This window comes from Doryrhamphus excisus, linkage group LG7, assembly GCF_037039965.1.
Source record: "Doryrhamphus excisus strain RoL-2023G ecotype Guam linkage group LG7, RoL_Dexc_Guam_v1.1, whole genome shotgun sequence".
NCBI lineage: Eukaryota > Metazoa > Chordata > Actinopteri > Syngnathiformes > Syngnathidae > Doryrhamphus > Doryrhamphus excisus.
The window spans coordinates 21,479,980-21,502,102 of record NC_136363.1 but is presented as its reverse complement, the minus strand read 5'-3'; the positions used below and the strand labels follow the sequence as shown (position 1 = coordinate 21,502,102).

General features: G+C 46.0%; 2 protein-coding genes across 14 annotated transcripts in view; one reads left to right on the top strand and one right to left on the bottom strand.

The window, feature by feature from the left end:
• Positions 1–19,522, top strand: part of LOC131108925 (A-type potassium channel modulatory protein DPP6-like) — an 82,453-nt gene extending 62,931 nt beyond the window's left edge. For all 5 annotated transcript variants that reach the window (XM_078792432.1, XM_058060369.2, XM_058060365.2 and 2 more), the window contains 23 exons: positions 5,013–5,107; positions 5,311–5,385; positions 6,056–6,108; positions 6,235–6,316; positions 8,355–8,475; positions 11,540–11,694; positions 11,763–11,860; positions 14,033–14,156; positions 14,227–14,265; positions 14,353–14,460; positions 14,542–14,633; positions 14,705–14,752; positions 14,820–14,938; positions 15,875–15,931; positions 16,323–16,430; positions 16,491–16,560; positions 16,640–16,834; positions 16,898–16,952; positions 17,031–17,130; positions 17,217–17,275; positions 17,349–17,421; positions 17,493–17,566; positions 18,158–19,522. In XM_078792432.1, coding sequence (XP_078648558.1) covers positions 5,013–5,107; positions 5,311–5,385; positions 6,056–6,108; positions 6,235–6,316; positions 8,355–8,475; positions 11,540–11,694; positions 11,763–11,860; positions 14,033–14,156; positions 14,227–14,265; positions 14,353–14,460; positions 14,542–14,633; positions 14,705–14,752; positions 14,820–14,938; positions 15,875–15,931; positions 16,323–16,430; positions 16,491–16,560; positions 16,640–16,834; positions 16,898–16,952; positions 17,031–17,130; positions 17,217–17,275; positions 17,349–17,421; positions 17,493–17,566; positions 18,158–18,304 — 2,147 coding nt within the window. In that variant the 3' untranslated portion in view covers positions 18,305–19,522. The remainder of the gene's footprint in view (positions 1–5,012; positions 5,108–5,310; positions 5,386–6,055; positions 6,109–6,234; positions 6,317–8,354; positions 8,476–11,539; positions 11,695–11,762; positions 11,861–14,032; positions 14,157–14,226; positions 14,266–14,352; positions 14,461–14,541; positions 14,634–14,704; positions 14,753–14,819; positions 14,939–15,874; positions 15,932–16,322; positions 16,431–16,490; positions 16,561–16,639; positions 16,835–16,897; positions 16,953–17,030; positions 17,131–17,216; positions 17,276–17,348; positions 17,422–17,492; positions 17,567–18,157) is intronic.
• ggh (gamma-glutamyl hydrolase (conjugase, folylpolygammaglutamyl hydrolase)) overlaps positions 1–22,113 on the bottom strand; it is a 33,638-nt gene extending 11,525 nt beyond the window's left edge. Inside the window, exons 1-16 of one of the 9 annotated variants that reach the window (XR_013627829.1) lie at positions 21,810–22,113; positions 21,635–21,743; positions 21,498–21,548; positions 20,779–20,863; positions 20,565–20,703; positions 20,321–20,427; positions 20,127–20,217; positions 19,912–20,046; positions 18,136–18,568; positions 17,764–17,855; positions 15,838–15,895; positions 14,798–14,930; positions 10,639–11,192; positions 8,314–8,497; positions 6,228–6,369; positions 5,030–5,130 (exon numbers count right to left, since the gene is read on the bottom strand). Coding sequence is in view for 1 of the 9 variants with exons in the window: in XM_058060409.2 (XP_057916392.2) it covers positions 19,712–19,830; positions 19,912–20,046; positions 20,127–20,217; positions 20,321–20,427; positions 20,565–20,703; positions 20,779–20,863; positions 21,498–21,548; positions 21,635–21,743; positions 21,810–21,993 (1,020 nt within the window). In the remaining 8 variants the exon portion in view is untranslated. Of the gene's footprint in view, positions 1–5,029; positions 5,131–6,227; positions 6,370–8,313; positions 8,498–10,638; positions 11,193–14,797; positions 14,931–15,222; positions 15,896–16,240; positions 16,847–17,763; positions 17,856–18,135; positions 19,831–19,911; positions 20,047–20,126; positions 20,218–20,320; positions 20,428–20,564; positions 20,704–20,778; positions 20,864–21,497; positions 21,549–21,634; positions 21,744–21,809 lie in introns of those variants that run through there. The other 8 variants (XR_013627830.1, XR_013627828.1, XR_013627831.1 and 5 more) reach the window with 8 other exon arrangements.
• Between the last annotated feature and the right edge of the window lie 10 nt (positions 22,114–22,123).

Sequence of the window (22,123 nt, the reverse complement as noted above, 5' to 3'; positions counted from 1 at the left end):
CGTTATCGCCATGACTTTGAGAGCGTCCCACGGCGACAGGAGTGAAGCGCGTCTTGTCATAAAGTGGCGGCACGCTTGCCGAATTGCCTCGTTTGGCCTTGATGCACAAACTGAAAAGGTGCAAAAACGTTCCCCCTTATTGACGTCTTCTTTCCGAGCAATGATGGGAATGTCACCTCTTAACGTCGAGGAGCCATGGATGCTTCTCTTGGCAATGACACGTATCAAATTAGCACAAACACTGATGATTGACTGCAGGCGCCGACATTCCGCCGCGCCACCGTCTCTCATTCGACGGCTGTCGATAACCAAACGTTGTGCTGGAACGCCCAGGAGGAAGATCCAACAGGACTGCGGCGTCCTACATCCGCTTCAGTGCAGCCCAGGAGGAAGATCCAACAAGACTACGGCGTCCTACATCCGCTTCAGTGCAGCACCTGCTGAAACATCACACCACCAATCTGCCGTTTCTGATACCCGTCTGAGCGAAGCTTGAAAACCGATGCTATTTTTGTCACATCTTCATGTTCTTTCAGGTCCAACTTCCATTTTTCATCTGTAAACTGTACAGTATCTTCATCAGGGATGCAGTATTATTCTTTGTTTACATCACAATGCGCGGGCGACTGGATCACCACAGGGACATAGAACAGCCACCACTAGCATGGGAAGCTAGCGAGCTAACTAGTTAGACTTGCCAATTTACTTATTCTAATCTTAAAGTGTCTAAAACGGATTGGGGAAGACTGACCAAGAAGTCCAAAAACTTACCACTTCCACACTGACTGAGAGGATAGCCTTTTTTCACTATGTAGGCTCTGCTGGCTGACTAGCTAGTCTCAAGACCAAATTGTCTTAAATATTTTTGACTCATCGGCCACAAAACAGCGCTCATTTTTTTATGAATTATAAATAATTATTATTAAATTATTAAGTGATATAGTGAGGGTGCGAATATAGCGATATAGCAATATACTGCAATATAGCGAAGGACGACTATCCTGACATATAGTGGATTGGTTTTAGCATCTTTAAGGTCAATTGATTGTAGATTGCATTTTCGTGCTTCATTTTAAAATCCTTTTATAAACCTTCCGTCCATTTTCTATGCCGCTTGTCCTCATTAGGATGCTGGGTAAAAAATCATTTCCTTGGAGGAAACAGCCATGTTCCCCACAGAGCGGTACCTCTGTTTTCATTGACTTTGTTCCCAAAGAGCAATATTGTACGATAATCCAGGCAGTGGACAAAAATGAAAAGGAGAATGTTTTCCCGCAAAGGGAATCATATGAAGGCGTTAGGAAGCCGAGGTTTGACTGTTTTCATTACCTTGGTGAATATGTGGACGTCTGCCTTTCCTCACTATTCCATACCAGGCTTCCCCCTTGGATTTTTATGCATGTTTTGCCATGGCAGCCCGCAATAATAGCTTTCGCATCGCACTGGAAAAACCGCCAATTTGTCTATTTGTGCCTGCGGAAAGGAGAGATGAGAAAAAGCATGGTGTGAATTAACACTCCATCCTCCCACGCAGCTGAGAAAAAAACCCCAAATGACATATGCTGGTGGTTGTGACATAAGCACGGGAGTGTGTGTGGTATAAACAAGGCTAACTACGCCGTTATTATTGTGTTATCATTTCAGAAAGCGCTGCCGGACGGCGAATAATACAACTGATGATTTGTGCTAAGTCTTCTAATGGCTGTAAATGGGATGATAGCGGCTTAACCGTCTGCGTTTTGCAGGCGAAACAAACGGTAAAAATAAAAGGCAAGGCTTCACGCTTTGTTGAAATGAGAAAACAGAAGCGGCGGCGGCGGGCCGCGGGAGCTGATTGACACCCCTGAAAAATGAGTTCCGTTGTTAAAAGTGGCCGGCGGCAGGTTGACTGTAGCTCTGGGTGGTTTTTATATTTTTGATTTGCAGCAGTTTCTGCTTCATTTGTTGGCGCTGCCATTCTTCACTTCCTGCCCTCATTAATCAGGAGTCAGAAATGGAATTGGAATTCAACTCCAGCTCTTTCATTAAGAAGCGGGAAGGAAGCTAAAGGACAAGTAGTGTGATTTGCCATTTAGGATCGCGTTCATGTTTTTTAATGACTGTGATACTGCGGAAGGTCTGCCATTTTTAATCATGCTAACTAAAATGATAATGAATGAATGAACCCTACAATTGTTATTGTAGTTACACTGTAGCCCCTCACTTATCACACTTCATTTGTCCTTGAACCGGCCGTGATAAGTGAATCCCTTATTTATTTCTCTAAATAGACTTTTCAACATTATTAGAGCCCTACAGACATGACGTAACATCCCTATAGTATCCAATCGTTGTTTTATTTATAAAAAAATATATATTTATCTCCTCCTTTTATAGCAGAACTCGAGGCGCTGAGAGAGGGAGGTGGTCTTCGGGTTGCTAACGGGTTCCGGGGTGTCAGGACCCTAAATAAGCACAACAAGGATCACATGTTGGGCTCCTTCTTTTACCCCTGAGGTTGTCTTGCAGGTCTTTCTTGTAACAGCGCACCAAATCCATGACCCCCTCCCGCATTCATTAGCATTCAATCATCTTCACACATGACAAAGCCAAATAAAAAGCGAACCCAGAGAGGTTGGATGACATTTATATTGAATGAATGTACCCGACCGCAAGTGAGTTACTGTCACGCGAACAAGGCACAGGCCCAATGATTGACAGCCTCCCTGCACCAGCTAGCCTTGTATATGATGCCTCTCCTCGCTACCTGCCCCCCGCCCCCCACCCTGGAGAGGGCAGGCCCGTGGCCCAAGGCGGGCTGCTGTATTAATAAGACATAGCGCCATGAGAAGCAATAGATCAGCACAGCAAACAGCACCCTGGGCTAACAGGGAAGGAGAAGCAGAGCGATGGATTGAAGGGAACTGGTAGCGCCTGAGGTAGCCGGGAAAAAATAAATAGCTGCTGGCCTTGAAGGGAGCGAGCGAGCGAGGAAACAAAGGGTTTGAGAGGTGATGGCGGGCCGATAAGGACTGAAATGATGAAGAGGACGAAGCCTTGACAAGGGCGGTCGTGGGAATGATCGGGGGGAGTCGCTGTCCGGGGGACCACAGGCTGGGAGGGAACTTTTAATGAGGAAAAGCACAAGTCCCAACAATCCTACCGTAGCTTGCCATTTTATCCTGAAGATTCATGCATTATTCACGCAGAAATCCAGGGAAAATGCTTATTAAAAGTGTGTGGGGGGGGCCTCCTGAATCCATAACTTTAATTGGCTTCCAACCCTCAAGGAAGTTTCAGGGAAATTGCTCCAGTGGTTTTTGCGGAAGGTGAAGTGGAAACCGTAATAACCCGGCAGAAAGATAAGACGCGAGGCCGCTGAGAAGATACCAAACAGGGAAACCGATGGGGGACGAGACCGCTGGTTCACACATCACAGCATATCCACGGATACCAAAGCACTTCCTCCATCCCGAACCTGAGTTGGATTTCAACCCTCAAACCTTCAGGAGAATCGCCTACGCTGTTTTTGCGTCCGTCCGGTAAAATCAACATCGGAATACCAATTCACTAAAACCATCCTGCAGATTTTGAAGCATTTTCCTATAAAACATCGCCTTTTTGTTGTTACGGAAAACCATTAGCGCTAATTGGCCGCCATCTTCCTCGAGGTGCTATTTAGCCGTGGCAGGAGCGCTTTCATCAGCGATAATGGCTTATTTGTTTGGAAACACTTTGGAAAGACTTTTCCACATAGAAGCCATGAGCCAATAATTATTAAATTATTAGTAATTATTATTATTATTAAATATACATATACATATACATATACATATTATTAAATATACATGATGGCCAGCTTCGCTTTTCACGCTCAACTGGTAGGAAATGTGGTCCTAAAAATTATTCATTCATTTTCTACCGCTTTTCCTCACGAGGGTCGCGGGGGTGCTGGAGCCTATCCCAGCTGTCTTTGGGCGAGAGGCGGGGTACACCCTGGACTGGTGGCCAGCCAATCACAGGGCACATATAGACAAACAACCATTCACACTCACATTCATACCTATGGACAATTTGGAGTCGCCAATTAACCTAGCATGTTTTTGGAATGTGGGAGGAAACCGGAGTACCCGGAGAAAACCCACGCATGCACGGGGAGAACAAACTCCACACAGAGATGGCCGAGGGTGGAATTGAACCCTGGTCTCCTAGCTGTGAGGTCTGCGCTCTAACCACTTGACCGCCGTGCCGCCCCCCTAAAAATTATTTTTTTTATTTTTATTTATTAACTATTTTATTATTATTATTATTATTATTTGACTTTTATGATTAAATAAACATCCTAAAAAATCAAATGGATCAACCCATGGAGGTGTGGATTTGAGGTTACAATACAACCAATGTTGTAATAGTGGAAAGTACCAAACTGCTCCGCCAGCGGTCCGAGCACTGATGGGTTGATTGTAAACGGTACGCAGCTGACTAGCGACATTTTAAAGCGCATTCAGAGATACATAACGCCGACGAACGTACTTCCTGTCGTTATGAGCACATCTTCGCCAAAGCTCGCACTTCCCGACATTGAATCAGAATCCTAACAAGCTGTTTAAAATTGCATGAACGTGTCTCACGGAGGCCCCGGCAGCGGGCTGCAGCCCCCGCAGACTGTGATTAATCAACGGCGCTAACGGCCGCCATGCTGACGCCTCGTTATGTTTGACGGCTTTGCTCTGCTCCCTCAAATCAAGAGCTCCCCGCGCCGTCGTAAACGGGGCCCGGACCGCTGACGGGGACGTCTGTTTCGGGCACGCCGCCCCCTGCTGGTTGAGTCTAGCTTGTATAGCCTTGTTTGCTTACCCGACTAAGATAGATGATGTCATCAGAATATTACAAGCAGATCCCAGTGCGGTTTTTGGTATGTGTGTGTGTGGCACTGTGACCTTGGTGTAATTCCGCGACTGATATATGATGATTTATGGCGCTGGTGTTAAGAATGTAGAATTAAGACCTCCGTCTCTGTTCTCTCTCGGCAGATAATGAGTTGTTGTACCGTAGCCGTGACGGCGATGTGGTGTGGTTCAACGTCGACACCGACGAGAAGACCATCTTGGTGCATCACAAGAAGTTTGTAAGTCATTCTCCCGCTCTGGGCTGCAATCACAGGAAGAGAGAGAGGGATTAAATCCAGCCTGTCTCACAGTGTCAGCGATTTTTTTTTTTAAGAGTCATTAATGCGTCTTATTACTCACAAACGTGCTACGCAAAATGAATACTTGTTGAAGATGAATGCCACTTTTTAAAGAAACAATAGCGTGCATGTGTCTTTTTCAGGAAATGTACAAAGCCAGCAAGTACGAGGTGTCTCCCGACATGAAGCACGTGCTGCTGGCCTACAACGTGGCGCCGGTGAGCTCTCGTTCCTTTGTTTGGTACTTCAATTAGCGCCGCCCTGACACGGCCGTCTGGCTGGCATCTTAATGAGCAGGGTGGGAGTTAATGGCGGTGGCGGACAATCAACATCATTAGTCTTCAAAACGCCAGGAGAGCCCAATGATCTACCGCAACGCTCCAGTTAACGTCCCTGTGGTCTACAAAAGTATCCGCTGTGGTTTTAGCAGCTGCATCAGATTTATCTACCTCTGCGTGTGCTTTAAAATGTTGCTGGGAAACCAACTTTCTCATGCACTCCACATCATTGTTAAATCTCAAAAAACAGGATACAGAGTGAGATTTCAAACAGCCTCTCCAATTAATGTAAACACCCTGGTAGTAATTACAGCAGTGGCTCTAAATTGGAAGTGTTTGAAGTCGCCATGCTAATCGCTAATGCTAATCACTACAGAAGTTATTTCTATTTTATGTAAGTAGTGATAGACAAGGCTCTGGAGTCTTATTGGTCAACTGAGACCAGGAAAGAAAGTGCGTCTGCCCCCGACCTTAGCCGGGGGTCACGCCCCATTTAACAGCTTAATTCAAGCCCGACACGTTTGCTGCCTAAACAGGCTGCAGAATAAACAGTAAAGTTGAACTTCTACCGAGCATTGGACGTATTTGATCATATTTGTCCCCTCGCTAGGTGTACCAGCACTCATATACCGCCTTCTACATCATCTGCAGCCTCCAGACACCGTAAGTCTTTGCCTCAACGGACGCAAACATCCAATCACCATGCCTCCCGACTGATGACGACGTATCATGACTTGTGACATTTCTTATCCAACGCCTTTCTTGGCTTTGGGTTTACTTGCCTTCCAGGGAGACGTGGGACCTGAACCCGCCCGAGGTCCGCAACGCTCAGCTGCAGTACGCCGGCTGGGGTCCGGAGGGTCAGCAACTGGTAAGGAGGACATCCCCCACAATCCTAATGAAGTGTCTGGTGAGTCGAGGCAGCTAAGAACAAGCACAAACATTGGAGCTGAAGCCTGACCTCCATTATTTACATCCTGCCGTGTCTTCTTCACTGATCCGCTCCTTTTGCTATTGATCTCCGGAGGATTGATGACGCCGACTAAAAGACTGGAGAAATACACCATCTTCCTGGCCGCCTCGTAAAGATGGCCGCTTTACGAGTGGACGGGATGGACTCTGTATCGAAGGATTGACTGGTGCATGCGCTGCACGGGGGGGGAGGCTGATGCTCTTTAGGCGTGTTTTTAAGGCGTGTGTTACTGGACCGCGATCGAGGATCTGCCCCAGAACCTTTCCTGGATGCAACTACAGGGGTCTTCTGCATTTCTAAGACGAAGCATCATAACAAGCCGTCAGTGGCGTAATTAGCTTCAGCCTGGCGGCTTAAGTGATTACATCCTGCAGCACAATGCTATTAATTACCTGTTATCTCGTCAGCGGATTAACTAACTAACACGCCGGCTGGATTGATACAGCCTAAAGTTTGCTGACATTAGTCATGAAATTGGTGAACATGACGAGAAGTCGCAAAAGGGCAGGGGTGGATAAAGGTCAGTGGAGTCTTCATCTCCCATCATGCATCCTGCGTCTGGGCCTGCGCCATACTGATGCATCTAATGAAGTTGAATATTAATGAACTTGGTCCCATTGTTATTGTATGAGGTGACAAATTCACATTACGGCTGAGGGTAATTAAGGGTCGGGCCCATGGAGGTTGTCGCTGAGAAAAGGGGTCGGCTTTGTGCTGTGACCTAGAAAAGACTGAGACTCCATCAGTACCGGAGTGTGGCGCAGAACCACAAGGGTTAGATGAGCGGCGTTCATCACGAAGACTGCACGCTTTCTTCAGCTCCAAATGATGACAAAGGTTGTTCAGTTGAGAGGAAACTCCTTGGATGGTTTTCTGGAAATCAGTTAGCAGTTTTTCAGGGTTAGGGTTAATAGACGGCGTCTTATGAGGTCTCTGTGAGGAACCACGGCTCTGGTTGACTAGTTGGCTTGCTAGTGAACAATGGTGATTAAAGAGAGAAGGGGAGTGGTGTTGCAGCTGGAACAGTCCATCCCAAATGGGAGGAGGAAGTAGCGCTGATATTCAGGCTATATACTGTACTCCAACCTGGGGGTTCCAAACAAGGAGGCTGAAGAGCCGCGGGTTGCCGACCCCTAGGTTAGAGTATAGGTTAACAAAAGTAAACAAAGTAAACTCTTCTTGTCGGCGAATAAAATTGATTTCAGCTTTAGACATTTTCAAGATTCTGCGAGTGTACACAGCCTATTATTGTCTGCAATGGAACAGTCCACCTTCAGTTATCTGGGAGGCCCTGCAGCTCTGGCAGCATGGAACAGATCCCAAATCTGGTCCCTGGGTCTGCTGCCTTATCTCACATTGAGAGTAAAGCCTTTTTTTTTTGGTGTCGCTCAGATAAAAGAAAAAAAAAAGCTGTGACTTCAAATCCGTGCGCTGCTCTCTTGTGTCAGGCAGGTGAAAGGCGCCATGCTAATGTGTGTGTGGACCTCAAGGTCGATTCTCACCTGTGATAAGGTGACGGGTGTGCTGTTCCGGGTCAGCCACCCGTGATGGTAAATGTGTATGCACGGAACCACAGGCTGCGTCCTCTGCATGCTGATAATGACACTCGTGCAGTCTTTTCTTGCACCTTCGGTACCGTTTGTTTGATATTTTAGCTAGCGGCGTTACACAGAAACTACTTACCATAATTACCATGATAAAAACTACCATAATTAGGACTTACTTACCCTTACATGTCACTAACTGACAACAACGCTCCAGTTACATAATGTGACCTGCATATTAACCTATTTTTAGCTGTTTTTGTATCTTTAGAACACAGAAAAGTGCCATTGTCCAATTAGATTGGAATCCCCCAAGGTTCTGTCCAAAGACCATTCACGTTTTCATTGTACCTGCTCCAGAAGTCCCTTTAATCTTTGATTTCCTTCCGTAGATCTTCATTTTCGAGAACAACATCTACTATCGCTCCACCGTGGAGAGCCGCTCCATTCGCTTGGTGTCCTCCGGCAAGGAAGGCGTCATCTTCAACGGGCTCAGTGATTGGCTGTATGAAGGTAAGCATCCTTAACTGCCGACCTGAAATGGGATGAGAGGCGAGAGTAGTCAATCGGGTCTAATTGTGCTTCTTAGGCTCGTATCGCCGAGTCGCCGCGCCACTCCCTCGTGTCCTCAGCGGTGTTAGCATTTCGGGCGCGTACACTTCTATTCTGTGAAGGTAAATTAAAATGGAATCTGCCAATTTGCTTCCGCCGTACCGAGGCCAAGAAAAGGAATGAGTGAGTGTTCTACATTGCTTGATTTGCATTAATTCATTGGTGGCGCTCTCTCGATGCAGATGTCACACAGCTCGCCTAGCATCATCGCAACAGATCAAGGCCACCGCGCCTTAAAAATGGAAGAAAGAAAAGGGGGGGGGGGGCTGTGTTAGCATCCCACTAATGAATTTGTATTTGCAGCGTCGGGTGCACGCTCTGCACCAGCGGATCGGCGTTTTTAATAAAAGTGTCAGGTATGGAGGTAGAAGATGGAGACAAACTGGCACATGCTGTACAACATGCTGTTAGCGGTGGATAAAACCTTTCATATCCGCGTGTGCTAATGGAATTGAATGCCTGGACGGCAAAGGTTATCTGACTGTTTTTAATTTCATGTTGGCAACATGTAGCTCTTGTCGTCATTAGTTTTCATTGCTGACATTAAAAGTCCGTCCTTGCTTGGGTGGGTAGCTTCAGTCAGTGTTCACTCGGCCTGAACGGTTGGTGATGAAATTGAAATGTGCTTCTATTTATAATGTTTACATCCAGATCTCCTCGTGGAAGTTGTGTGCGCTGATGGCTTTGGTTTGTTTAATCTCTTTAATTTGGCCAGAATGTGGTCTGGGCTCCAGTAATAACTGGGATGGCCGTCTTTGTTAGCTTTGTTTGACTTATGATAGGTTGTCCTATTTTTCTCACATGACTAAGTCAGAGAAAATAGTGTTTTGGTTCTATCGTCAGCATTTATCACCTAGTATCCTTGCATAAGAGTGTACAAAAAAGGCAAAGAAAACATAAAGCAAGTCAGGCATTGACGAATCTTGTCCTCCACCACTTTGTTTATCCGTGCTCAAACAATGCCCACCAAGGTCTAATGCTATGCATGAAATACTGCCAGTGAAAGACCGAGCGACTGACTGACTGACTGAAGCCCATTCAGCATTTACTTAATAGTATCACTTTAGTCCGCTTGTAGGAAAAACCGCACTGCTTGTGTAGTGATGTTGACTGGCTGAGGCGGCCGGGCTGATTTTGCTTGCTAATGACCGAGACTCTTCCGGGGCCAAGGTCAAGACGGGGCTCAGAATGCCACTGAGGAGAAATGAGTTTTTTAAGCCGCGCCTGTTGCCGAGCGGCAGATTTGATGCGGGGAGGGCTAAAAAGGTTGGCAAATAATCTCCCGGGCTTGAATATCCTCTGGTTTGCAATGCCGCCTTAATCCATCTGTGTGTGTGTGTGTGTGTGTGTGTGTGTGTACATAGTGCATCCAATGAAGGCGACACCAAAAATATTAAAAGCAACATTTAAAGAGCGAATGAGAGTCTCATGGATCATGTGACTCCTGCTGCTTTCCTCTGATAAAAGAACCCGCCGTCACTTTGATTTGATCCACGTTTGCCCTGCGGATGTTTGTCTGTTTGCATGAGAGACTCACACCTGCGGGTGCAATCACCGCCCAGCCCGCCCGTGTTGGTTATGCCTTACAAAAAAAGTCAACCTCTGAGATGACATGAAAACACAATCAAGGCTACGGCGCTGCACTATTGAGGCCAGCGCTAATGAGATTTCCTGACATCGTCGGCACGGTTCAGGCGGAGGTAACTGCAGTGTGTTTCACATAAATTGTTATTTCACTGGCTGACAAACAAACGACGCCCACTCACAAGTCAGCCTGTTCCCTAAGCCGTAGAGAGAGAGAGACGTGCATCTGTGCTGTTATGAATCTTTCAATGTCATTTCAGAATTGCTAGTAAAGGACTGGAAAATAAGCCCGGTGCTGTAATTAAGCCAGTTTTGCTGGACTTAAATGTCCCTGTTATCTCAAGGTAGCGCCTCACTGGTGTGCCGCTTTTAACATGGGGTAATACTGCCCTCTGCTGGGAACATGTGAACACGACAGGCAGCTTCTGTCTTCAATCTGGCTTCTATTACATCTTCAATGTACATTGAGGCTGTACTTACTCTCTGGTCTTTTTGAACCTTTCCTGTTGAGCAGCTTAGTGATGGTTGGTGATGATGGTTTTGCTTTACAACAGACGAGTCCGGTTTACTCCCCTTGGTCCAACTGCGTGGCAAACAACAGAGAAAAGACAGGGTTAGCTCACATCAATAACTGATCAAAGTCTGTGTAGGGAATATTTGGGAAGGGTTGGTCAGCCGGTGCAGGAATGGTCGGGATGTAATTTTACTTTTGTTTCTCCTTGTTTCTACTTGACTACAATCTTTGCTCCCATGGCAAAAATACTGCTTAGCCAACTGCACCAAAGTAGGCACTAATATTTTCTTTTTTTGGTCTGGCCTGGAGTAGAGAACAAGTGTGAGCATTCGTGGCTTCGGCGCCTGAAAGTGTGACCATCAGCCATTAGTGATGAAGTGCGCGTCGGCACGGCGGAGCTCAGCCATTAGCAGTCTTCGGGGTCAAGCCTCTCTGAGGTGAAGGGTCCTTCAGCAAAGTGCCAATTGTCCGTGGTGAGCGGCTGCGCACGTCTGACAGGAGTCTGGTGCACAAAGTCGTGCTGCGGAGAAAGTGTGAATATCGTTAGCATGATCAAAGTGAGGGAGAGACTCCGGGAGTAACTTCTTCAAGCCTTCTGGAGGTCTATGCTCTCTCAGTGCAATCTTCTTAATAAAAGTGTTTATGTGCACAAATTATCGATGTTGGCAGCGACAGATCCCCTCAAGGGGCGAGAGGGGGACCGGAAAACAAAATGTACTTCTAATTAAAGGCCATTAAACACATCTTCTATCTTGTTGGCTGTCAGACAACAGTGTTAGCGAGCTGGCCTCCAGCCATGTAATTAAAACGCGCTTCTGCTTTGCCGTCTTCATACGTTTCATAGCTGTGTTGTGATCACTATTTCAGAGGAGATTTTCCACTCCCACGTCGCCCACTGGTGGTCTCCAGATGGCGCGAGGTTAGCATACGCCACCATCAACGACAGCCTGGTGCCCAAGATGGAGCTGCCCATGTTTACTGGCATGCCGTACCCCACCGGGAAGGAGTACCACTATCCCAAGGTAGAACCTCTGACTGTTTCAATGACATTTCTTCACTTTGTAGAGTGGCTGAAAAAAACATTTGGCAGGCTGGCGAGGAGAACCCGGTTATCACTTTGTATGTGGTCAACCTGAATGGTCCTCTTCACACCATCGAGATGAGGAGACCTGATGACCCGAGGTTAAGGTGAGGAGCGCGAACAATATGTTTTGTAAGAATCCTGCAACCCAGCCACCAAACATGCTTCTTTTATAATGGGGGTGACGGGTATGGAACCTTATTCGCCTGCACCATGACCCGCTGCTGCTACCAACCGAGCCATCCAGCCAGCAAGCTTGAGGGATGATATAACGGACGTGATGACGATGGTGCTTGTTGAACAAAAAGAAATAGCAAAACAAACAAACTTAATTTGACCTGACCAGGTATTGAACTCTGGTCCCACGCACCGTGACCCACTGCTGCTGCCAACTGAGCCATCCAGCCGGCAAGCTTGGCGGATGTTATAACAGAGGTGATGATCGGGATACACAGCAAAACAACTAAATAAGAAGAGTGCCCTGCCTTGGTATTGAACCCTGAGAGTCTGAACCATGACCCACTGGTTCTATCCCCTGAGCTAGCCACCAGGTACGCATGCAAGGTGTTATAACCATTCAGCTGGCAAGCTTGGTAGATGTTATAACGGAGGTGATGATTACGATGCATGTTGAACCTTGAGCGATAGCAAAACAAGCAACAGTTGACGTGACCCGGTATTGAACTATAGTCCCATGGACCATGACCTAATGCTGCTACCAGATGGATAGCTCAACTGGTAGCACCACAGATTCATGGTGCAGGGGAGCGAGGTTCAATACCCGGTCAGGGCAAGTGTAGGTCATTTTGCCATTTATCCAGTTCCAGCACCTATCGTAGTCATCACCTCCGTTATAACATGAGGAATGTCTGCCAGCTGACTAGCTCCATTGGTAGCACCACAGATTCATGGTGCTGGAGTACTGTGTTCAAATCCTAGGCGGTCCAACAAAAAAAAAAAAAACAAAAGTGATAGGGCGTTGCCTTCCCAGTCGGCACAAAAAGGGGTGTGTGTAACTTCCCCCCTCAACTTGAAATTATGCGGGATCCCGCCTCCAAAATGATCCCGCCTCTTGAGGGATTGATAATTAAATATGTGCCTCCAACTGGATGAATCAACATAAAATGAGAAGTAGGTGGAGTTAAGTGAGCGCAAACTCGTATAGTGGGGGATGGCCGGAGGGGTGGAGGGTGGCGAGGTGGGGAGGGGGGGGTGGGGCATGGCGGTCGTGAGGGAGGTTGCGCATGGGGTGGATAGGAATAGTCAGCTGGCTTTTAAAAAAAAAATTACAAAATTTCAAATAACATTTCAACAAGATTGCTATTTTGGCAACTTTTTTTTTTTTGCAACTGCTGCTGGGATTTGAACCAAGAGCTCCCACACCATGAATCAGCAGTGTTACCACCTGAGCCAACCAACCAGCAAGCATGCTTGATGATATGAGGAGGTCATGAGTACGCTAGGTGCTGGAGAAATGTTAAAACAAGCCACAACTGCAGTGAGCGCTGCTGGGGTTTGAACCAAGAGCTCCCACACCATGAATCAGCGGTGCTACCACCTGAGCCACCCAGCCAGCAAGCATGCTTGATGATATAACGGAGGTCACGATCACAATACATGCTGAACCTGGCGAAATTGCAAAACATGCAACATTGGACATGAGTGGGTTTTGAACTCAGGTCCCATCGACCATGACCCACTGCTGCTACCAACTGCGCCATTCAGCTGGCAAGTTTGACTCATATTATAACGGATGTGATGATTACATGCATGTTGACCCTTGAGAGATAGCAAAACAAGCATAACTTAACATGACCTGTCCAGGCTTTGAACTCTGGTCCCATGCACCATGACCCACCGCTGTTACCACCTGCGCCATTCAGCTGGCAAGCTTGGTGGATGTTATAATGGAGGTGATGATTACGATACATGTTGAACCACCATTTCATTATCAGTAGATCAAACGTAATGTAGACTCCAACGCTGAACAGAGGAGTCATCTTTCTTGTAATGTCTCCCTCTGCTGGTGACGTTTAAAACGCGCATTTTAGAGGGACGAATACAAATGTATGTCCACGTTAATACTGTATTAGGGCTAAAATATATATTTTAAAAATATGCGACATTCCTTTTCCTTCCTCACAATGTGAGCATGAGTGCTGCCAAGACTTTGGAGATGTGGTTCATTGAGATCCATACTGCTAAACAAGCTGTACACTGCCTACTCTGAAGTATATCTTACATCCAGTAATGGGTATATGCATTACGTTGCATGTCAGTGAGTTCTACGTGACCATGGTGAAATGGGCCACCACCACCAAACTGGCTGTCAACTGGCTGAACCGGGCGCAGAACATCTCCATGCTGACACTGTGCGAGGCCACGACAGGGGTCTGCATCAAGGTCAGTCTAGACTGTGTAAATTCGGCGCATCCGAGTTGTCCTGTGCCAAGCTGTCCTCTGTTCTCCGCAGAAACACGAGGACGAGAGCGAGGGGTGGCTTCACAGGCAGGTGAGATGCTGACGTGCATCCAAGAGCCGCTATTAATAGCTCCCGCCAGCGTGACACCTAACGCTGGAGTGCTGTCATGTCTTTTAGAACGAGAAGCCTCTGTTCTCCAAAGACGGTCTGAAGCTGTTCTTCACACGGGCCATCCCACAAGGAGGCCGTGGAAAGTTCTTCCACATCTCCATGTCCATCTCGCAGGTATGCGAGTCACTCGTATTGACATCAACATGCACATTTAATAATATTATATTCATATTTGATATTTTGGTTGACCTGCAGCCCAACACCAGCACGGACACGCTGCAGTCCATCACGTCTGGCGACTGGGACGTCACGCAAGTCCTGGCCTATGACGAGGAAAGCCAGCTCATGTGAGCATCACGGATTGGCTATCGTGAATCGTTGCCCGTGTTTTTACTCAAGCTTGTTTCCCGTCCTGTAGATACTTTCTGAGCACAGAAGACGGTCCTAAGCGAAGACATCTTTACAGGTATTTTGATATGTTCCTAATTTCGGCGGGAATTCTGGGTGTTACCTTTTGGCCTTTGTGTCCTCAGCGCCGACACTTTTGGCTCGTTCAACCGCCGCTGCCTGTCGTGCGGGCTGTCCGAGACCTGCGGCTACATCGGCGGCTCCTTCTGCCACAACATGAGCTACTTCCTGCTGCACTGCCAAGGTCAGTAAAGAACAGGATGTTTGGGTACTGTACACAGAGGAAGTATAACACATACAGTGCAGCCTAGGCTTTGGCGGCCATGTTAGCAATGGTGCCGAGGAGAAGCGTAGTATAATCCGCTGTTAAGGAATGTTCATGTGGGAAAATATCTCATTACAACCATTTTTTGCATTTACCGTATTTTCTGAACTATTAAGTTGCTCCCGAATGTAAGACGCACAAGGCCAAAAATGTATAATTAGGTAGAAAAAAAAAACCTTACATAAGTTGCATTTTATGTGGGTAATTTATTTTACAAACCTGTTTGTTAAGTCATCTTGGAAGGCAAGTTCTAACATTAATAAAAGAACATGAAAAATAAACATGAACAGAATTTAAATGTTAAGTTGCGGATATTGGTGCCCTCTTGTGGCTGTCTGGTATATGTAAGTCGCAGGAACAGCCAATAAAAAAGTGTGACTTATAGTCCGGAATATACAATAAGATTTTATTTGCTAACCCAAAAAGCACACATTATGCTGGTAACATGTAGAAAACAATGTCATTAAAGTCTCCGGTTTGGCCATTGGACACAAGCTAAGCGTTTTTTTGTTTTTACACTTCCCTGACTGTACCCAAAATGAGCCCAACCATGATTGTCAAATGCAAGTGAGCCTAAAAAAAACAACCAATTCTGTCCATACATTTGATTTATGTGCCGCACACAAAAGCTATCATCCTCACACTGCAAGCAAACATGATTCAGTCAGAATGGCTTGTGCTCCCTATTTGCCAAGAGCAGCACTCACTTCATTTGTTTTCCAATTTTTGCCTTAAAAGTTGTCAAAGCTTTGCCTCGATTGGGAAAAAGCTATTCCGCTCTGACATCTTTTATTATTGTTGTGTCACTGTTGTCTTACTAATACGATCCTGGGGTCCTGGTGCTGTTCCACGTAGGCCCAGACGTCCCGTTCCTGTCTGTTTTTAAGACACAAAGAGATGATGATGCAGAAGGTGAGTACGACCTACACACACACAGTACTTCATTTCTCTTAGGAATTCAATAATTTACAATTGATATATTGAAGAGATGAAAGCAGAAATCAACCCAAATTATGTAGTTTTGTTTCCATAACTTGGTTGTTCTGTAACTGTCAGAACGCCACTGAACACATTGGTTTTGTAGAGTATCATTCTTCTAATGTAACACATAAACAACATTAACCTTCCACACGGCGACATAATCTGATGGCGCCTGGCAGAGGATGTTATTAAATTAGGAGCGTGTACATGCAAAATCACATTACTTCCTGTACGCGTGTGTCAGGGCGTCCGCAATGCTTTATTTACTCAGGTGGAAGAAAACACCACTTCAACAGTGAATTGACCATTTTGTCCTTTTCAGGTCTGGCTGAAGTCCACAAACTGGAGAGCAACGACATGCTGAGGCTGACGCTGGACGACATGCAGATGCCCATCGTGGAATACCAGGACATCAACATGGAAGACTACAGTAGGTGTCCATGTTTGACGCAGATCATTATTGGGAGTTGAATCTGTGTGTCGTCCACAGCTTTATCAATGCAGATCCTTAAACCAGCCGCCTTTGTGGAGACGTCCCACTACCCTCTGCTGCTAATCATGTAAGCTTGAAACACACGCATGCTAATCTAACCATCACTTTGCACTGAGATGATGGTGACTGTCTCGTTGCGTACGCAGCGATGGCGTCCCCGGTGGCCAGAGCGTGTCAGAGCGCTTCCACATGGACTGGGCCACGGCGTTGGTGAGCAGCTTTGGTGCCATCGTGGTGCGCTGCGACGGGCGCGGCGGCGGATTCCAGGGTACCAACTTGCTGCACCGAATCCAGAAGAAGGTCGGCGTGCTGGAGGAGCACGACCAGAGGGACGCCATCAGGTAAGGCGGTGTCTGCAGCCGACACAGGAAGGAGACAATACATTTCCTTTATTTACTTTGCAGTTTCCTCCTACAAGAGGCGTACATCGACAAGACCAGAGTGGGAGCGTTCGGAAAGGTGAGTTTACCATTTGCACCACATATTTGCTTAGACTGACTGCTGCTGTTCCGACGACACCCCCCCCCCCTCCCCCAGGAGTACGGAGGCTACATCACCAGCTTGTTGCTCAGCGACGACCTGTCTCCTGCCAGATGCGGTGCCGTCCTCTCGCCAATCACCGACTTTGAATTATACGGTTAGCCTCGTTTCCGTTTTGCACAGAATTGTTTGCTTGGCAACTGAACAACATGCTAATTCTAACACAACTTCCTTTTCTTTCAGCATCAGCGTTTTCGGAGCGATATCTTGGAATGCCCAAGCCCGACCCCAGGGCATACACGGTAATTATGAATCATTCTCCATTGGAAAAATTCCTGCCAAAGCTAAAACAACTTCATGTATTTTTCTCCCCAGATGGCCAATCTAGCGCACCGCGCGGCTCAGTTCCTCGACAAGAAATTTCTCATCATCCATCCAACAGCAGACGGTAAGAAGATGGCGAGTCTGTACATGGGATGATATAGTATTACATTGTGTGTCTCGCCCCCCCCCATGTAGAAAAGGTCCATTTCCAGCATACAGCAAAACTGATTGCTCAGCTAATCCATGAAAAGGCCAACTACACATTACAGGTATGTGGTGGTGTTACTATGGTAGCATAATGTCAGAAGTAAGAATTGGGCACGTTCCAACACTAGTATGCCCTATATAGTACATAGTACATAGTACAGTGTTTTGTAAAAGTTGTACTGATGAGTGATGAGGGCCACGTAAGTAATGCCTTATTTTATGCTCGCGCTACATTTACAGAGTGATGTAAAGTAACTACCTGCTTTAATTTATTCATGCTTGTACCCCCGCCTCTGGCCCGAAGACAGCTGTGATAGGCTCCAGCAGGCCCGCGACCCTCGCGAGGATAAGCTGTAGAAAAATGAATGGAGGCCTTAAGCCGCAGGAGCATGCCCAGCTAGCGGCGTGTTGTTCAAAGTGCAAAGATGGCGGAGGACCGTTAAAAGGAAGACATGGACACCAAGACCGTCACAAATTGTCATGCAGTCATCGCTGCAATGACAATGACAGTTCTTGATCGTCTTAGTGGCCATGTCTTCCTTTAACGGCCCGCCCCCATCTTTCCAACATGCCGCTAGCTGGGCATGCTCCTGCAGGGCTTTCAACTAGCAAACAATAATGTCTAACTTACAGTCTGTTGTCGCCGTTGCCAGATCTATCCGGACGAAGGCCACTTCATCCACAACGAGGGCACCAAGCAGCACCTCAGCCAGTCGCTGGTCAACTTCTTTGAGGAATGCTTCAGGCTCCCGGAGCGGCTCCCGGACGAGGTAGACGAAGAGAATGAAGACGAAGGTTAGCTTGACCGATGCACCCGACACACCCCGCCTCGTACAAAAACCCACCCAGACCCGGTCAGTCCGTCAACATGTCCAAGCACAAGAATGGTGTCCTCAAGATTATGCAACCGCAGCATGCTGGACTTGAGACTGCCTCCGGAGCAGCCGAGGATCTCCTCCCATCGCTCATCATCTTCTGTCTCTGGAGTACGAGTGACACTGTGGAATACGCTGAACCGTTCACGTGCGGCATGATGGACGAGCCCCCGAGCAGCAGGACTGGCGCTGCGGAAGGAAAGGAAACATCATTCAAACTTGTACCATAATTGGCAAGGAAAAAATAAATCATACCTGGTCGGTAGCGTTCATGAAACTCTGTGGATACAGGAAGTGTCGCTGTTTTCTAACGTTGTGATGAACTTTCCATGTTGGACTGTGCTTTTTGTTGATGTATGTAAAGTAGCACACAAGCACCCACCAGGTTATCCAAGCCTTTTGTTTCCACTGTGTCGCCATCTTTAACCGGATACTACTTCCTTTACTCGTTTCACTCACCTTACTGCCTTACTTTGACCCCCCCCCCCCCCCCCCCTACAAAAATACTACAAGTAAAGCGAGCAAGCACATTAGCAACTATCGCCAGGCGACTCTTTGAAAAGCTCAAACTTCAATTGTTATTGTTTGTGCTGTATAATATTCCCGGGAATATCCTTGCAAAAACCAAATTTGAACGTTGTAAAGTATATTTTTTAAACGCAAGCCTTTTGGCTATGTGACACGAACTAGCACAATGCTATAAAATGTACAGAATCTGCATGGTTAGTAGACAAAATGGCCTAATTTATATTTGTAGCAAATACAGCACTGCTTAGAATGCTAACAATAAAATGCTAACACTAAAATAAACAATGACTGAGGCGCATTTAACCATTTTTGTTCCATTGCATGTCTTTGCGTTGAACTCGGTACCGGTTTGACATCTTGAATGTTCTTTAATGGGTAGCATCAATGACATTTCTGGTTGTACTGTGATTGATGTGTAAATGTTATTTTATTCTGGAAAAAATGCTTTTATCCGATTATTTGTGCATTTCAGCTGCTTTTACCCGAGGTTACATCTAACTATACACTTACGGGCTTAAAGTTGAATATAATAAAAAGGTAAAAGGCCACGAACTGCATCAGTTTTGTTTTTACCGAAAAGACGACAAAAGAAAATGGAGGTTATAATAAAGACTGACTCTGCCTTCGATGTTTTGGACTGTTTAATTTGACAAAAACAGCAATCAAATGATTATTTAAGAATTTACATTTGAGAAATATCATTAGCATGTGTCATCTTTGATTGAAATTCATGCTAAATTAAGTTTAAAAAAAATTACAATCATAAAATTGCTAATAATTTAAATCAGTTATTTTTTGTTTGGTTTAAAAGTAATAGACTTGCTCAAAGGCACTCGTCTTATGGGTTTTCACCGGACTAAAGTTGTATATGAGTGCTTGGGCCTCCGCATCCTCTGACGCAAAGCTGTGAAAATTCTTCCTGGCTGTTAGGAGACGCAATAACGTTTGGTTTTTTTAAAAGCAATACGCAACCCCGCGATGAAAGAATAGAGCAGATGTCCTACCTTCTCCCACAAAGAACTCGGCCATGAAGAAGGTGACCTGGACGGCAGAGGGGCTGTGAGTGATGTACGGCTTCCTCCACTCGAATGCGTTCTTCTCCGGGTGCCACTGGGTGCCGTAAATTGGGTAGTGGAACGCTGAGTGGGGAAAAACAAGTTTCAAGGCTGTGGAAGTGGAAGGGATGAATGAATGAATGAATGAAGTGTGTTCTTTCTACCTTCAATTGTGGACAAAAACTCTGTTTTTCCGTCTGTGTTTGTGGAGAGAACTTTATAAAACGTCTTCAGCGCTTGGGTTGCGTTGAACGCCTTCAAAAGGAAGCAGACTCTCAGATGTTACATGGACAAAACCATAGTGGCAACATATACTAATTCCTAATATTGTAATTCATGTGGTGAATAAGGAACGTACCTCCACAGCCAAACTCCAGCGGTGGGAGTTCTCGGTCAGAGGCTCCAACGCCAAAGCGTCCATGAGTTCAGCCGGGAAACCTTGGAACATTCTGCTGTCTTTGGCCTCTGTATGTAAGGGGCGGTTCTCAATGCGTGAAGTTGCAAAATAGAAGAAGTCTTGAACGAGTTATGTTGTTTATTTTTGGTATTATATAATCACCATTTTGATGGTTATATTTATGATTATTATTTATTATTTATACCTTGAGTGAAGCTGAGAGGCAAGGACACGCCCCTTGTGTCCGTCTCCGTCAGCAGTGAAACACCATTGGTCAGCAACAGCAGCTGCTCAAACCCCAGGCAGGTGCCCCAAATAGGGAAGTAATCTCCTCTCTTATTGGCCTACAACGTCAGATGACAAGACACGTTGACTTCCATCTCAAGAATATGCATATGCCGTCTTTGTGTCACATTCACCTCAATGGCCATCTCGTAGAAGAACTTTGCACTCCTTTGGTAGCCTGATGAGAAGATGCTGGCCGCTCCTCCAGGGTAAAGAACACTGTTGACACCACAAGGCAGCATTTTTTTTTTTTACTTTCCATCTTTGACCATGACCATTTTTTTGCACTAGATCTTTAAAAACAGCATAATGATATTTGACCATTTGATCATTTTTGCAGTACATCCTCAAAAACAACAGAGCACTCAGTCATATACAACATTCATATTTTTGCAGTAGGTCATCTGAAACAGCACAGCGCTCCTGTCGAAGAGGATCTTTGATTAGTATTTTCGCAGACACAAGTGTTTCTCATATTCAGAATTATTTTTCGAACGCCAAAAATTAATCTGGCACTACCTATTAGGAAAAGAAATGTGCACATTTACGCACATTCAGGGGGAGACTCTTATTTTGAAAAACTCTTACTTTGAAAGCACCAGTTCCGGTGTGTGTGTGTGTTACAATGGGTAATGCTCTAAGCCCATCTTAAAAACACATAGAAACATGAAGTTTGTCAATATCAAAAACGACGTTATACTTTTTTATATATATTTATACTTCTTTTCCTAAAAGAGGCTACGAGGCAGCTCCCCACTAATGCATTCGGCTTCAATCAGGTGATTTTAAAAAGTATAGTAATAACCAATTGAAAGGGTCTTTACAGTATGCCATGAAAGGTGGAGTTAATTACCCGTTAATTGAGTTGAATAGTCTCCTATATTCCTCATCAGTCTGGTTGATCCTGTAGCAAACACACAACAAAGAATGTAAAATGTTGACTAATAAATACATTTCAAAGTTTGGATGAGTTAAATGATAAAGACGTACATAATAGGGACCACCCTGGCACCCGCTGACTCCAGGAACTTGACGTAAGAGGCAGCAATATAAGCAGTTTGATTCTCTACCAGTGTGAAAAGGTCCTGTGCCAGGATACCTTTCAAATGCAAACTCCATTAAAGACGTCGAGTGAAAGAGCGGAGTGTTTCGGTGCTAAACTCACCTATGATGGGGTTGTCATTCCGGCTGGTTGTGGTGGTGGTGGTGGTGGTGGAGTAGAGCGGCAAGAACGCCAGATAAACGCCAACGAAAAGCACGAACATGATTCGAAAAGTGCAGCACGACCGTTTGGTCCTCCCGCAAACGCAGCGTCTCTCGGCGGCCTCCAAGTCGTCAATAAAAGCCATCCGAATTCACCCAGCGGAGAGAGGACGTGGCCAAAAATAATCAATAGTTTGAAGGATATTCACCTTCGGACTTTCAACCCTTGCCGCCATTCCTCCTCCTTCTCCGCCTGTCAAGCGCGTGAAGGCACTT